The sequence below is a fragment of the Dromaius novaehollandiae genome, chromosome 1 (assembly GCF_036370855.1).
Source record: "Dromaius novaehollandiae isolate bDroNov1 chromosome 1, bDroNov1.hap1, whole genome shotgun sequence".
NCBI lineage: Eukaryota > Metazoa > Chordata > Aves > Casuariiformes > Dromaiidae > Dromaius > Dromaius novaehollandiae.
This window is the reverse complement of record NC_088098.1, coordinates 203,211,894-203,229,136: the sequence shown is the minus strand read 5'-3', so window position 1 is coordinate 203,229,136 and position 17,243 is coordinate 203,211,894. Positions and strand designations below refer to the sequence as shown.

The window sequence follows — 17,243 nt, the reverse complement described above, 5'->3', positions numbered from 1 at the left end:
TGACACAATACATTTTATTTAGGGTATTTTTCTATGATGAACTACTTTGAAAAAAAAGGGGGAATTTTTCTAATGGAAATGCATGAATTCACTATTTGCTTTTATATTTAAGGCACTCTGATCCTGATTTATTAGCAGTTCTCAGGACCCCTAAATCCCAGAGATTTCATTTAAGTTGTGAATTCTCAGCCCTTGAGCATATCATATCTCCAATATCAGAGTCCATGTTTAAATGAACAAATTCAGTAGTGGAAATCCTGAACATCCTGAAAATAACTGCAAGCAGAGCAGGAAAGATTAAGCAAAGGGATTAAGAGATACACAAGTTATCCTCTACAAAACTCATCTGGAGGTAAACACTTATGTTCTTTTTGACTCTGCACTATAGAATTTCAGTGCTCGGTGGGACAAGGCGAGCAAGCAACAGCTTCTGTGAATAGCATATACTGTATTCTGACAAGATATACACCCAAGAACAACTCCCATTGCCTAATTAACTTCAGAACATGCTTTGTGACCCCCTAACAAAAGAACACATTTTTCTCTGAACAACTCTCTCTGCTGAAAGCTCCAAAAGGAGTTTTTTTTCTCTGTCTTAGGATTGTTTTACTGTCTGGAGTGAGTTCATTTCCTCATCCATATAACAATGAGATTTTACAGTACAGACAGTTTCATGCATCACTTCACTGCTGTGACTAAAATGTAACTGAGCCTTGGTGTGATTGGTGTGAAATCCTGCTGCTTTACTTACCAAGGACTCAAACCACTGGTGTCCTTAATTTAAAACTAGAACTAAAAGGTTCTGTAGACTGGATGCAAATAACTTCAAAGTATTATTACAGAGTGTCTGCATCAGAGATTCAATTTAAAGGCAAGGTAGACATAAAAAGATGCACTGGAGCAGTACGCTAGATACTTGGGGTACAGCGTTTGTCCCTTCCTCCCCTTTACAGCCTGTGCTTAAATCCATCCTTATTTCAGATAGTGCTAAGGCATGTGCTTACCTTGAAGCATTGATCTTAATCAGATTTAAGCACTGAAATCAGGGACTGCAGCTAATACCACATTTTATTTAGAAGGGACATTATTTATGAGAGGATTGGAGAGGACAGAAATCCTGTCCTGCTGGTTATTGACTAATTTTAAAAAGACAGATGGTCTGTTAGGGTTTCTTTTATTTAAAACTTTATCTCTTCCACATATATGGCCCCTCACATTGTTATATCTGAGCATTTTACACTTTTTTAATGCATTTGCCATAGATTTGAGCTGGCTAATATGAAATGGTTGCTACATTGCCACAGTATTACTATATGGTATATCACGGCCATCTACAGGCAGGGCAAGGAGGATCCAGAGAGCTGCAGAACAGCCAGCCTAACCTCAGTCCTTGGAAAAATTAAGGCATAAATCTGTATGGAAGCAATGTCCATGACAGACAAAAGGGTGATTGGGAACAGCCAACATGGATTTACCCACGACAAACTGTGACTAGCCAACCTGATAGCCTTTTATGATGAGACAACTGTTTTGTTGGATGAGGGGAGAGCTGGGGATGTTGTTTACCTTGACTTTAGCAGGATTTTTGACATAGTGTCCCCATAAGAACCTCGTAGCCAGATTACTGAGGTATAAATGAGACAGATGAACTACAAGTTAGAAAACTGGTAAGACTAAAGGGCTCTGACAGTAGTGGTCAGCAATTCCAAGTACAGCAGTGGCTGGTTACTGGTGGTGCTCCTCAGGGGGTAATATTGGGGCCAATACTGCTAAACATCTTCACTAATGACCTGAACAATGGAATGGTGTGAATCCTTGGCAAGTTTGCAGATGATATCAAACTGTGAAAAGCTGTCCATAAAATGGAGGGCAGGGCTGCCTTTCAGAAGGACCTCAACAAGCTGGAGAAATAAGCTGGCAAGAGCTTCGCAAAATTCAGCAGAAACAAACAGAAATGCCAGTGCCTGACATGGAATAACCCCATGCATTAGTAGAGACAGGGGAGAGACAGGCTAGGGAGCAGCTTTGTGTAAAAGGTCTCGGGGTCCTGACAGACAGCAAGTTGAACGTGAAGCAGCTATGCACTCTTGCAGTGATAAAAGCTAGCTGCAGGCTGAGCTGCATTAGGAAGACTGCAGGCAGCAGTTTTAGGGAAGTGACTGTTTCCTCCATTCAGCTCTTGTGAGTTTGTATCTGGAGTACTGTGTCCAGTTTTGAGCCACCGCCAACATGATCAACAAAGTGGGAGTCCAGTGGAGGGTGACCAGGACTGTTAGGGGGCTGGTCCACACCAGCCATGGCTAGGTTGAGAAAAATAGATTTGTTTAGTTTGGAAACAAGACTAAAGGGGGCTCTAATTACTGCCTAAAACTGTCTAAAAGGGGTTATAGATAGGATGGAGCCAGACTCTTCTTTGAAATGCACAGCAAAAAGACAGTGGGCAGGAGTCAGAATTTCCAGCAAGAGAGATTCCAGTGAGCTATAAAGAAAAGCTCTTCACCACTAGGGTGGTCAAACACTGGGACAAGTTCTCCAGAGAGGCTGTGGAACCTCCATCCTTGGAGATATTCAAACTTAATTAGAGAAGACCCTAAGCAACTTGATCTAACTTTGAAGTTGGCCCTGCTCTGAGCAGCGGTTTGGATGGAATGATTCACAGAGTGCCCTTGTAACCAAAAGTATTCTATGAATCTGTGACTGATACTAAACTGGCAAGGTGTTTAGATGCCTGCTGTCCTTCCTGAAAGGGCATTGACATAACCAGCCATGTGGACAGATAAGATTTAGAAACAGTCTGACTTCAGTATGTTATGAAGGTAATATGGATATGTGAAACTGGATTTCAGGACAATACTCAGCACCAAACTACTCTGAGGACAGGCCATGTTAAGTACCATCTGTATGTAGAGACACTAAGGCCTGAATCCTCAAAGATGTTAAAATACCTAACTCTCATTGAATTGGCTTACTCACATTACACAGGGAATGTATAACGGTGTAGAGACTCCCCAGCCACTGATCATTCTTTCCTTGATGTCAAGCAAAATGAGCTATATTTGCTTGGGCCTCCTGATGAAGGCATGCAAACTAGGGGCAGTTTCTGATAAAACTTCTAATTTCACACTCTTTTTGGCAGCTAAAAAGAGATGTATGTATGCATGCAAGGGGCCTGCATTTGTGCACTGCAGGTTCAAATTCTGTGCGTGAACAAGTGATGGGACTGCAATGTGGTAGGAATATGATTTGTTATGCAGAGGTCGAGATAATTCTAGTTTGATTCTCTTCCTTTTCTCTGTGTGGCTTACAGTTTGTAACAAAGGCTGTACTGCTGTTTCGATTTTGACTCTCAGCTGTAAAAAAATCTTCCTATACAGCCTGAAATTTCTCAGAGACCTGCAAATGTTTTTCATCCTCTGTTCCCAGTCTTCATGCTCCACTAGCATAAAGGTGTGTGTCAGAGCTGTGTCAGGTAGAGGAGAAGCACACAAGCTGTCGAAGAAATTCAGAGCAATGCTGTAGCTGACTGAAGTTATGAGGTGACTGAACCTGAGTTGGAGGATTCAGTCCCATATGTATAGTAAACAATCAAATCTTCCACTGCTTAAATCACGTAAATGCACTGATACTGATGAAATTATTATTCTCCACAGTGAGTGTTGATCAAACCCTGTGGCTTTAAGTCTTCAAAGCATATGGCTAATAGCAATCAGTGTTTCCCTGCACATGCCTAATGATGTAATAAGTACTGTGTTAAATTTACCTGAAAACTTTGAGAACTGTCCAAGTCTTCTTCTAGTGGGAGCTGGAGAAAAGATACTGTGATTTGGATTTACTTTTAAATCACAATGTCAGGATAAACCTCTTCAATACTGCAACTATTATTTTAGAAGAATGAGAGATCCTAATTTCAGTGGGATTATAACCGTCTGCATGAAACAAGGTTCACAATATACGGGCCTATTTTAGACTGGCAAACCAATCATCAGCTGTGGTATGGGTCAAGAAGCAAAAGAAGGCCAACTCATCAGTGTCATAAGTGGACACAGTTCCACTGAAATCAATGGAATTGAACCAGCTTATTCCAGTGATAAATAATATGCTGTAAATTTCACTAGCTTTTAAAAAAGGGCTTAATAAGAAAAGCTTTCACTGCAGTAGAGCATGCTCTGAGTGACTGACAATAACATCATGTAAAGCATCAGGAAAAAATCTCATTTGTCACAGCAGGGAAAGAGTATTAGGTAGATCTGAATTAGATTGCGAAATGAATGTGTGCACTATGCATGCAACAGGGAACTTAGTTGCCAACTGAAGGGGGGAGGAAGAAGTATAGTATTTTTAAGAGCAGACATTACTTTATATTAGCAGCTATTTGAGAAGGTATTCCTTCTACTCAAGATACTCATATTTGCCATGAATAAGGGGGTATTCTGCATTTGTGGAGCCTGCATTCCTTGTGTTGTGCAGTGAAATTTGCTGGCGCTCATCCCAGAACCTTTCAAGGAAGAGTACATGGATGCCTGTGGTAATTTATTGGCCCCTGTTTGCAAACGCCTGAGAAATGACATTCTTGAGTTCAAATTTTGTTTAACTTTTTGCTAGATCTTTGTAAGTAGTGATAATGAAAAACTGTTGTTAATGGCATGGTGAAACTTGCATGATTTTGGGAACCTATTTGGCAATAGCAGTTAGAAACATTCCACAAAGACTTGTGGTCTCTGTGCTTTCCTCTCATCTCGCTACTCCCCTTCTGAGAGCAGTTTGGTTATGCCAGCAAATGTTTATTTATTTAACTTGTAAAGCTGTCATTGCAGACAGATACTATTGCAAGAATGTCCCACCTGATTAATTTCTTCTGATAGCCAAAGCTTCCTGCAAACTGTTTCCCAAAAAGAAAATTAGCTAAGAGGAGGTACAGAGGCCTGTGTAGCCTTGTTCATTACCAGAATGTATCTACATGTGTTTCCATTTCATAGGTCTGTTTGTGAAAATGCATTTCTTTTTAAAGATGATCCCCTTTTTTAGGTACCATCCCCAAGACGTTTGGATCTACCTATATACTAAGAAACAGTGAACTTTTTCTTCCTTCTTTCCTTCTTCCTAGATCTTTGTACATAGACCAATTCAAAGGCAGATGGTTTTTTGTTAACTTCTGAAGCCTTTTTCAAGGGGATAAAAAAATTGGGAGTGAACAATAAAAGATACATACCAACAAGGACATGGGAAAAGTTAAATGATGTGTGACAGACTGTTGAAACTTTTTACAACTCCTCTGCATGTCAGAGAAGTTCTAATATTATCAAACAGGTACACTGATGCTTTCAAAAATGCATGATGAACAGCTTTCCTTCAGGCACTCATAAACATTTATTATGACGAGCCATAAAAATAAAGACCTATTTGTCTAGAAGTTCAAGATAACTGCAAAAAATAGCTGTTTTCGTTTTTCAGTCTACTTGTGTTCTTGTTTCAACAGTATTAACTAACCCAATAGGCTCTGATATCCCTTTAGAGAAGCTTTGCATTTGTAATAGCTAAATTACTATGACACTGAGGTCAGCTACAACACATTATATCACTGCAAAAAGAATTATTTTAAGAAATATACTTTATTTCATATGACCTGCTTTTTCCTAATGGCCTAAATAAGCCTAAGGCTGAATATTCACACTTTGAGAGTTTCTAAAATGTAGCAATGGCTAGCAAACCTTTCTGAGTACATTTATACCTGCTACAAATGTTTTTGAAACACCTATTGTACTTGTCCTATTTTCACGTAGGAGGAACAAACCATATTTTATAGATAGATTTCTCATTTGAGAATTTTGAAATTATGTATTATAATTTGCATTATAATGCAAATTACATCATACCCTTTCTTTTCAGTCCTCTTCTTCCAGTCTGGGTTTCATAGAGACTATATAGTTAACTTATAGTTAACTAGGTTAACTTTTACTGGAGTATTTAATGGCAAACCTCAGTGCACATATGTAGAATTAAATTTCAAACATCAAACACACCTGACAGCAATTTCTCACTTCAGTAGTGTAAATAGGAAGAAATGCATTTAACTCAATAGAGTTGCATCAGTGTTGTAAATGTGCTAGATCAGATTTTGTAGATGGAATGGAGTTATCATATATACAGATTTAATCAACACACTCTTCATGTTCAAGTTTGTTGCAGAACGGATCCAAGGGGATTTTATCAATGTGTAAAAATATCTGATGGGAGGGCGTAAAGAAGATGGAGTCAGACTTTTCTCTGAAAGGACAAGAGGCAATGGGCACAAATTGAAACACAGGAAATTCCATTTAAACATAAGAAAAAACTTTTTTACTGTAAGGGTGGTTGAACTTTGGAGCAGGCTGCCTAGTTGTGGAGTCTCCATCCTTGAAGAAGAAAAAATACAATTTAAATTCCATTTATCATGTGTCCAGTTATCAGAATTGATATTTAGCAACATACCTCTTTTAAACTCAATTTTATGGGACCATTTGATATGGGCAGAGAGTTGGATAGAAGTGAAACCATTAGTGATTCATTTATATCATTTATATGACATAGTCTGAAAATGCTGAGAAAGATAGGCAGAGATTACATCAAATTGTTCTAATCTGCCTCAGGGCTATTCTAAGGATAAAGAATAAACCCCAACTGGAAGCAGAAACAGATATCTGAAATAAATGATGATATAATCTATTGCTCTCTTTCCTGCAAGGTTATTTCAGTGCCTATAAACATTCCTCAGAGATGCAGAGTGTCTATGTTTAAAAGCCACAGAGCATTTCTAATTTAAGGACTTGTTAAAGCCATTCCCTACTCCTGATATCATCGAAGAACAAGCCTTTAATCTTGTCAAAACTTTATGATGAAATAAAAAAATTAACTGAATTCTTTAAAGGTTTGATTTTGGTGAGGTACTTCTGTCCAGAAGATTGCCAATAGTCAGCATTTCTGGCCTTTAGTTTGAAGACAAAAGGAAGCAAAACGGTTGTAAAACTGTTTTTGCTCACTCCTGTAGCCAAAACAAAAAATCCTGATAAAACGAATCATAAGTGTTAAAATAATAAACTGGAAAACTCTTTATGTTTTTATAGTGTTTTGTTAGGCAAGAAACTGAATTACATTTCTACTAAATGCAGAAACCTCTATGCATCTGAATTTTCTGAAAGCTGCCAAAAAAGGTCAGACTGATTTCTGCAGCCTATATGATCAGCATGGATAAAAGAGCAAGTGCTGTTTTATATATATGTGGTCTTGCACAAGGCTAAATACGATCTGAGAATCAAATGAAATCTGGAGAGTAGAACTGGTCCAGGATCCAGATTTCTCATCAGTTTCTATTAAAATCAAAACAGCCCCTTTATGTCTTTTTTATACATAACCATCAGTCTGGGAATAAGAGAGACACAGCTGATTACATCTTACAGACCCCTAAATGAAATCAAACTGATCTTGGAAGTGATGAAATCTCTGTCGAAGATGTTAGGTGACATTTTCACAAAACATCGACTGTTGTGGTTGCCTGAACTTTTGACATGCCAAAATAGAGCAAAGTAAAGAGGTCTGATTTTTCAGTGGATGAGTGCTCACACCTTTCATACAGATTCTTTTCAAGTGCTGAGCCCCAAAATATAGACAATCAACCTATTTGGAAAATGTAGGCCAAGTTGCTTGTGCATCTGTCAATACATTGTAAGTGCCTGAGATCAGTCTCCTATACTAAGGTCTACAGGCCACCTCTCTAATTAACTCTCTTACCCTCCACAACTGGATGGGCACATTCAGACGTCCTACTGGGAATGGCAGCTGGGCTTTGCTAACTCCTGATTCATGCTCAGAAATGATATGGGAGAATGACAATTGACCTGGTCCAAAAGTAAGCAGAGATCAGGCTGACAATTTAGCAATATGATGACTGAATTTCAGGCCTTGGGAACATTCTTGGAACTGTATTTCTCCTAATATAAATGCAACATATATGTCCTTTATCAGATCAAAGCACATTAAGGACTCATAAATTGAGTAAGTTATAAACAAGAAATTTAAATCCTCTTTCCCTGCTTAGCACGTGCTTAGCATAGCAGGGATGGGATTTGGGAAGCAAATAAATTGAAAATTTCACAGAATTAAAATTGTGATTGGACATTATATTTTTAAAATTATGCAGACGAATTCATATGAATGCATATCTTGGAAATGGAAGATATATTAAAAAGCGAGTTCAATTTAAATGAAACCTTTCAGTACAGATCTTCAATGAAAACTGTAGTAACTGTCATCTTAAAGAATCCTAACAGACCTCCTAGATCTGTATTTGCACATAAAAACCAATATCATCAGGCCCCCCAGTGCATGGTTAGTCCAGAGCGTGACAGTCTCACCTAAATAGTGTTTCTTTATCTTTATGGGTTTGTACTGCTAGCTTAACATTCCTCTGCTTTACCATTTGGTGGATGATTTGAACGGAAGGAAACAAGATACATAACCCAAAAATGTGTGCTTTGTTCAATTACAGACAAAGATGTTAAACCATAATAATGTTTCCCGCCAACATAATGAAAAACAGTGAGATGTTCACATCCTAAAAAACCAGCTGCACATACAGGTGTCTGCGCCAGATGCTTCCCTAAGCACAATGTGATAAAAGTGATTATTTCCCACTCAGCTGAGAACAATCCCAAAGCAGGGTATTTAAAGGAGGATGATAGTGCAGGTAATTAGGAGCCCCATGCCTTACACACAAAACAATGTTTAAGAGAGTGAAGCTGAGAACCATCTGTCCTTTACACAGGGGCCTATGTTTTTATTTGTGCATTTATCATAATGATGGACAGTTTTCAGCCTGCTTTTCCAGGCGAGATCCTACTCAGAAAATGATTAAGGATTAAATGTCTTATTCCTGGTTGCAACAGGTGGTAGCGTGCCATGTGTTTCCAAAAGGAACAAGGGCACCAGAATATGATACTTGACCAAAGGATATTTCTGTGAGGCATGTTAGAAAATCCTAGTTTTGCCCCAGGTATGTGCACTGTGCCTTTTCCTACCTTTGGACTTCCTGTCGTGGTAGCTCCTGCCTCGGTAATGGTGGCCACTGTCCGTGTACAAATTTTCAAGATCTTCTTGCCAGGAATCTGGGTTAAAGTGTTTGAGTAGATCCTCCACTGTGTCAAATGCAGCAATGGTCCGATCCAGAGCTTCCGCAGTGAGAGTAGGGTCAGTCACTGATGGAGAGGGATAGGATACCCCCTAAGAGTGACATACATCTCAGTGTACTTGGAATAAATTACAGCACTGCTCAAAACAATTGACAACAGTTACTGAGAAACTTGTCTCATTGCTGACTGAAACAGCTGCTTTGGGCCATCTTTTGAAGTCCTTAGCTGGGCCAGTCTGTGGCATGCGCATGTTATATTTTGCAAGGCAGAGAGACACCAAGGCAGCTCCCAAGCAAATCCCAGAGAAGGGTGCAGGGAGTGGCAGGATTACTACTGCTGGAAGTGCAGGCTATTTCAAAAAAGGTCAGATGAGGCTGGAAAAATGCAAAGCTCTACCCCCGCCTTCTGCAGGAACTGTCAATGTGTACACCAGCCCCTCAAAAGGGATGTCAGTTTGCACACATGCAAAGATACAATGGAAATATCTTTTGAAACCACTGTGATGGCCATTACCACAGAATGGAGGTGTCTGATGCTGGCATGGTGCCTTCACAGTGACTCCAGCTCTATTTGGTAAATCCCAAATATGCAGATCAGAAACCACAGCAGAGAAAGACAAAGGCAACAATCCCACTAGACTTGTTCTCGCTACGTGGTGAATTTGGACTACAAATTTGGCTTGGTTAAGGACTTGAAAATATGGCCCTTTGCTACTAAGAATTAAATCTGTTATGAAACATTGATGAATGCAAATTCCCCCATCCATTTACCAAAAATAGAAGTTACTAAAGCAAATGAGAAAAAATGTGATATTTGGACCTCAGCAATGTAACAGTGAAAACTGGGATTACCAACATAGTATTATCCTCACAATAATATCATAATACCAAATGGAATATTATTTCCAAGCAGGAAAGACCAAGTATCACTGTCTGAGCATACTGGATTGCCACTGAATTTGTGACATAACTAGACATAAATAAAATGAGAGCGCTGGTTTCATTTTTATTAGAGTGAACTTTAAACATTTTTCATAATCCTTATTTAAAATCACAAATATTCAGTACCCTAATATCATATTTTTCCTTGTCCAAGAACAAAACCTCCTAATATCTGGGTAAAATATACACAGGAAAAACAATGCAGATCTGTTACTTTCTAAAGAACCAGAATCAAAATACCTGATTTGTCCAATAAGAAGCATAATATAGCACAAAAGTTTCAATTTTTTCTTTTTTAAGTTAAAACATGGAGACGGTGGGAACTGGAAAATGAAAGAACCCAATTTCCCCTGAAAACCAAGCTCTGAAGTCATGTAGCAGAAACATGTCATTTAAAATTAATGTCCCAATAAAATAATTTTTTGCCTGATCTCCCAAATAAGTACACATATTAAAATATTAATCTTTGAGATTAACTTTACTCAGCTGGGCAGTAGTGGAAAGGACTACTCACCTGAGTAAAGTTACTCACTTGCGTTCAGAATTGTGTCCTTCAAAAGTTACAAAAATAGTTTTGCAGTATATATATATGTCTTTCAAAACAAAACTTTGTCAGCTAGTCATATCATAGAATTTACAGTCCTTGGCATTTTACTGCACATGTTTGCTGAAAGTATGGACATTCTGAATTATTAAACACAAGAAAGAAAAGAAATGAAAACATTACAATAGTGTGGTCAAGAAAGCATAACTGCACTTTCCTACTTAACACCAGCAGCGCAAGGAATTTCAGAGGGCCCACTTGTGACTCTAAGGCTTCTACAGTGCAGTGCTAAATAAGACACAGTGCAGATGGCTCTAAAAATTCATGACCCACTAAAAGGGAAGGCATACAACAAAGAATCTCTGCTAAGTGATTTGGAAAAAAGAGATGGGAGCCCCATGAGATGAAAAGCTCACATCAGTAAAGTGAAAACTGTTGCTATCAAAAACAATACTGCTGGAGAGACAGTGTTGTAGTTGGTCATCACACAGTATACTAACACAGTCTTTGAGGTTACAAAAGAAAAATGCACCCACATGCTACTTGCTTATTGAAGAGAGCTCAGTGGAGCTAATGACCTGTCTGAGATCACAGCCCAACAGGAAAACTTCAGTCCCTGAGTCGCTTTCAAAAGTGAGAGAGGGAGGGAGGAGATGCAAGGATGCTGACGAAATAGCAGCATTAAAAATGATCTGCTCTGGTAACACAGTGATAGTGAGAAAATTCAAACATATATGAGCATACTGTTGTATGTATGTATGTATGAGACTGCCTCACAACATGTATAGAACCTCCTTCTCAGAGATGTAAGTAAAGCCTATGTTTTTGGCTCAGGAAGGAGGGGGGTGCTAGCCAGCAGGCTATAGGTGTGTGACTTAGACAATAGCAGAGATTTTTTCATGTGTTCAACTGTGCATTTCATTACAGAACTGCAGGTCAGACTGTGAATTTGCAGGGCATGTCAAACTAATAGAAGCAGCAGGGATTCCCCACTTTCTTTTCATATTAAAGCTCCTACTCAAGAGATTTCTGCAACCTAGTTCACACACAGAAGAAAGCTTAACTTTTTTCTCAGTGACAGCCAAGTCAAGAGGAATTATTACAACAGCTCAGATAACCTATTGGCAGTTACATCATGTGACAGACCCAAAAGTAGTTTCAAAGCTGCCAATCCAGCTGCTTCTCTTTTGTCCTGCCAAGAATGAAATGCTAGGTTTAGAAGAGCTTGTGCTAGTTACAATCTGGCTTCTCTGATTGCATCCAAAGAAACGGCAAGACCAATAGTGAAAATGCAAGAAACAGTGACTAGCATATATTTTCTGTATTATATACCTCTTTTAGGTTTCTTAAAAGCATTGAACACATTTTTAATTTCATGGCACACAATGGTATTTTTCTTTCCTGTCAGTGATCTTTCCCTTAATTTCTACTGTGTTTCCCCCTATTCTATTATGATATTGTGGCTGATGCTATCTTTCTGTATTGTTGTGGAGCTGATAGGCACTTCAGTGTGTATCTTAGCGTCATCATAACATTACTTTCCAAATAATGGAAACTGACCTAACAAGGAGGTTATTTTGTTAACTTTTCTTTGTGTTTGTCATGCCGGGTTAAGGGCAGAAGTATTGGTATTAGCATTCTGAAGAAAAACAAGAAATATGGTTTTGTGATATGACCCCAAGCAAGCAAGAATCTATTTGCTTGCCTTCAAATTTTCTTTCTGAGAGTTGTAATGTACTCAGATCCTAAAATGAGTCTTTGGGTTGCCTGCAGGTTTGACAAACTTAGAACTGCTAGCTTAGAACATGCTAACATAGCATCAGCAGAAAAATATGTTGATTTGCCAGTGATTGTCAGGTCCAAGTTTGTCTTTCCTTCCATGGAGGACCACAACCGCTGAACTTTTCCTTCCTGAAGAATTTGGATGTTCTCAGATTTTTTCCTTGGTGGCTTTGGAAAAATTACTCAACCTCTCTACCTTATTTTCCTTAAGGATAAAAAAAGGCTAGTGATGCTTAATAGCTGGCTGCAACGAATACTTGCTGGAAGGAAGGATTTCTTTATTAGATAGAGGATGGTGTGCAAAAACCAAAGAAACTGGGGTTCTGCTTCTGATTTAGCTGTAGGCTTCCGTGTGATCTTCAGCATCAGCTTTCTACTTGTAATACTGGTACTGAACTTCCCTACCTCTAGCACATTAACAACTTTTCAGAAATGAGTAGATGTAAAAGATAAAACAAATCAAGTTCTTCTTTTAATATGAAAATAATAATGGATTATTGTTTGTTGTACTAGGCTCCTTATGATGTTAAGGATAATTAAATATGGCGTTTTACACTTACTTGATCTCGTTTTCATAGCTACCTGATGAGGGAGCTCTCACCTTACACTTTCAAACATCAGGGTATCATATTTTTAAACAAAATATTCTATCAGATAAAAAATGCACTCACTTTGTTAAAACATGTTAGAATGAAAAATGAGTTCATGTCTTTCAGCAAGATAGTCTCTTAGTATCTTCTGCTCAGCACATTGAGTACATCTCAGCCCTGTCAACATTACTACTCAGAACTTCCAGCTCACTTAATTCAAGGCTGTCAACGAATTGTATCATAAAGAGCAAGTGTCAGCTGCAAAGTCCAGGTAAGATTGGCTAAACTTCTTCAGATTTCAGCAATCCAGAATTTTCTATCTACTCGCTGCCTGGCCTGGAACACCAGTCAGAAGAATTTACCCATATTTTATTTACTGTTACTCCACTGGCAACTACTGTAACAAAGGTGCCATCACTAAACCATCTTCTATGAATGTTTGAAACATCAGTCTCCCTTATCAAGGCTGCTTTGAGAATTTATCCTCCTTCTATATGTTATAAGAGGAACAATCAGCTGTGAGCATGGTGCTGTTCAGGCAGTAGAATGCACATTAGAGGACCGCCTATTATTATTAAGCCTGATGCTACATTGCCATTCCCCACAATGTGGACCTGGAATTTAACTTTACTTGAGAAATGTAGTGAGGGACAAATTTTTGGTCAATGACAGATTAAATGTAATGAAGAGAGAGAAAAGATTATATACTGGCTTCCCTATGTGTTTTTTTTTTTTTTTTTTTTTTTTTTGAGTCACATTTCATTGCTCAATACAGAGATTTAAAATGTAGTATTTCATAACATATACTAAAAAACCCTTCAGTATTGACAATGAAAAGCTATATCCATTCTCCTACCAGCTTGCTATAGTCATCCATTTAGGTCAAGACATTCTTTAATTTAAAACCTTAAGGAGTTCGTATCTCATATTTTCTTCTTGGCAGGATGAATCGGAAAGCAAGAAATGTTTCCCAATGGCTATCTCATATGGCTACAACAGTTGCTGACATATCCTGAATCTTTTGTCCTTTAAAAACTCCTGCCTACGCCTAGGATGAGTTTGATAAACACTTCTTAATACATCCTCTCCCTGAAGTTGAATACATGGTTCCTCTGTGCAGGTTCCACTACAGTAAAGTGAATTGAAGCCATCTCATCAATTCATTTATGGGCAAAATAGTAACAAACTACTTACTGAGACAGAGCTTGTGACTGACTCCCAGTTGGTTTCTGAGGCTGCATGCTGGAAATCATCCTAAGAGGAAAAACCCACAGGAAAAATCACCATTAAGGCAATGTCCTAAATTAACTATAGAACCTAAAAAAAGTCTCAGCATTCTACACCTTTCACCTTTTTTAACCCTCTTCCATAAAAGAGGCCCTTGCTATGTGCCATTCCTAAATCTTTTCATAGGATAATGCTAGCCTTCAGTTTCCTCCCTTTTCATTCTTTATAAACTAGGTCCTTGTAAGCTTGTTGGGGCAAGGATAGGTGTTATTAGTATTTTTAATAAGCTGTATGGTGCTTTGCATAACATTACATTTATCTTCTAACACAAATATTAAACACTGCCTCTGTATGTCTACAATCAGAGTGCAATGCTCTGTGAAGTTACCCAAGCTGACTCACTCTAGAGACAATGTAGGCATACTAATAGCCCGGGACTATTTAGCCATGGTGAGAAGCAGGGTAATCTAAACTGTTTGAAATGTAGCCCTAACATGACTACGCTGCTTTTGGTGTTTGGTCATGTATTGAACTTGCTTGTCTGTGCAGAGCACTGAATGCTGCCATCTCCTTTACGTCAAAAACCACAGTCACAATACATTCGTATCACAAGTCTGAGAAGCACGCACACAAAAAAGGCATTTATCATCAATTTCACAGAATCACAGAATCACAGAATAGTTGGGGTTGTAAGGAGCCGTGGAGATCATCTATTCCAATCCCCCTGCTTAAGCACTGGTTTCCCACTTTGGTTTTGAATATCTCCAAGGATGGAGACTCCACCACCTCTCTGGGCAACCCATTTAAGTCTTCAACCACCCTCACAGTGAAAAAGTGTTCTCTTATGTTCAAACAAAATCTCCTGTGCTTCAGTTTTTGCCCATTGCTTCTCATCCTGTCACCAAGCACCACTGAGAAGAGTCTGGCCCTGTCCTCTTTACACCATCCCATCAGATATTTATGCATATTTATAAGATCTCCCTCATGAGCCTTCTCTCCTCCAGGCTGAACTGCCTCAGCTCTCTCAGCCTCTCCTCATATGGGAAACGCTCCACTCCCTTAATCACTTTGTGGCCCTTCACTTGACTTGCACCAGTAAATCCATGTCTTTCATCTACTGGGGAGCCCAGCACTGGACACAGCACTCCATATGTGGCCTCAGCAGTGCTGAGTAGAGGGGAAGGATCACCTCCCTCGATCTACTGGTGCTGCTCTTTGAATAAAGGGATGGGATTCATCTCATCTACCTTTAGACATCTACAAAGCAGACATCTAACCTAGTCAGCCTTGTTTTCATTTACAGTCACCTGAAACTAGCATTTTTAGGGTTGAAGTTATTTGATGTATTTTAGAGGCCTAATTTTGGTTAACATGAATTGCATCCTAAAAATGCTTTTTCCTCTCCATTGGTTATAAAGGGAGCCTGGAGTGACTAGCTTAGATACAGATGTCAAAATCGTAGATATTGACAGTTGGTCAGCTAAATCCAAGGTTACTTCTCCAACCAGTGAAGGGCAATCATTACTTAAATAATGAATAAAACATTTCTCTATTTTTTTCAGTTTTGCTGATTTCCAGCTGGAACAATTAAACTATGAAAAAATGGGAAAAAAGGCAGCATTACAGAATGATCAAAATGAATAGGCAGGTCAGAAAACTGAATGGAAGAGACAGCATACCAAGATTTTCATTTCTTATAACTGAATTTCATAATGAAAGATTTAAAGAAGACAGGGCTCAATGCCTGGGCTCACCATTTTACACTGAGTCAGTATCTGCTGTGCATTTTTTAAGCTGGCAACCTAAAAGGGAAAATGGAAGGCTACCTGCTAAGCTGATGCTCTCTGGAGCCAGTACTATGTTGGACCATACACATATGCACATCTTCAATTACTTCTTACTAATGCAAATGATAAAACTGATCACATAACCTGCTAGTTCATCAATAAATTTCTCCCTTAGTCAAGAAGAAACAGAGATGGTTTCAAATTTAAACTTCGTATAAATGGTTACTTTAATATTCTTCATTTCCTATAGAAAACTATATAAATGTCCTAAAAATCACAAGATTGTTTATTCAATATTGTTACTGTTTCTTCTTCCTTAAAATATTACTTTTCTTCAAACTTGAGACATCAAAGCTTTAGGGATTTCTTTAGTACTTATGGTTAGCATAAGTTAGCCCATCAAACTATAGTGTCACTAACTGAGCAATGAAACTGCAGAGCTATTAAACTGTTATTAACTACAGTGGCCATTTTCTTCTAAGAATACAGACGCAAAATGTTATCAGTTGGCTACCTTGGCCCCATTCTCTGTAAATTTTGTTGCCCAGCTCTACATATGCCATACTTCAAAGTACATACAAATGGATTTCAAATGCTCATGGATCCTCTGGTAACAGTTGCCCGTTGCAAAACTTGGAAATCATTTCCTCTCTGTCGTTAGCTTCCATTTAGCACTCGCAGAAAAAAAGTGGCATTGAGTTCTGAAGCATTATTTTAAAACACGGACAATCTGCCTCACCGAATGTCTGCAGAAGACTGCAGACAAGGAATAATTTTGTGTTTGAAGTGACAGTCCCCTTGTGTTATCTAATTGTAGACATCAAAACTGTTTCTTTAGTCTGTGATTCTTTGAGATGGCTGATGCCAGGGAACCACTCCAAAACCCTGAGATAGATATGTGAACCACCTCCTTCTTGGATCTCAAACCTGATGACTGCACATTTTGACTCTGTGATTATATTTCATCTGCATAAACTATTCATGACTAGATGGCTTTGTTCCACCATCACTTAAGGCAGCTGCAATCATTCTTGGCTTCTCAGAGCTTTCAACCTCTACAGTTTGAAGATTATTATTATCTATGGCTTCTGCTTGCAGCTATTTCAAGTAATGATATCAAAGTGGTTCTCATCATTTCAAAACTCTCTTCTCCTTTCTCACCATTGTCCCTAACAGAACCTGAAGGACAAATCTATTTTCAGTACTATCTA

The 17,243-nt window shown here is 38.5% G+C and overlaps 1 protein-coding gene across 3 annotated transcripts in view; it reads right to left on the bottom strand.

Moving 5' to 3' along the window:
- PDGFD (platelet derived growth factor D) overlaps positions 1 to 17,243 on the bottom strand; it is a 149,827-nt gene that overhangs the window by 19,090 nt on the left and 113,494 nt on the right. For 2 of the 3 annotated variants that reach the window (XM_026107343.2, XM_026107342.2), the window contains exons 4-5: positions 14,213 to 14,272; positions 9,051 to 9,252 (exon numbers count right to left, since the gene is read on the bottom strand). In XM_026107343.2, coding sequence (XP_025963128.1) covers positions 9,051 to 9,252; positions 14,213 to 14,272 — 262 coding nt within the window. The remainder of the gene's footprint in view (positions 1 to 9,050; positions 9,253 to 14,212; positions 14,273 to 17,243) is intronic. The other variant, XM_026107344.2, reaches the window with a different exon arrangement.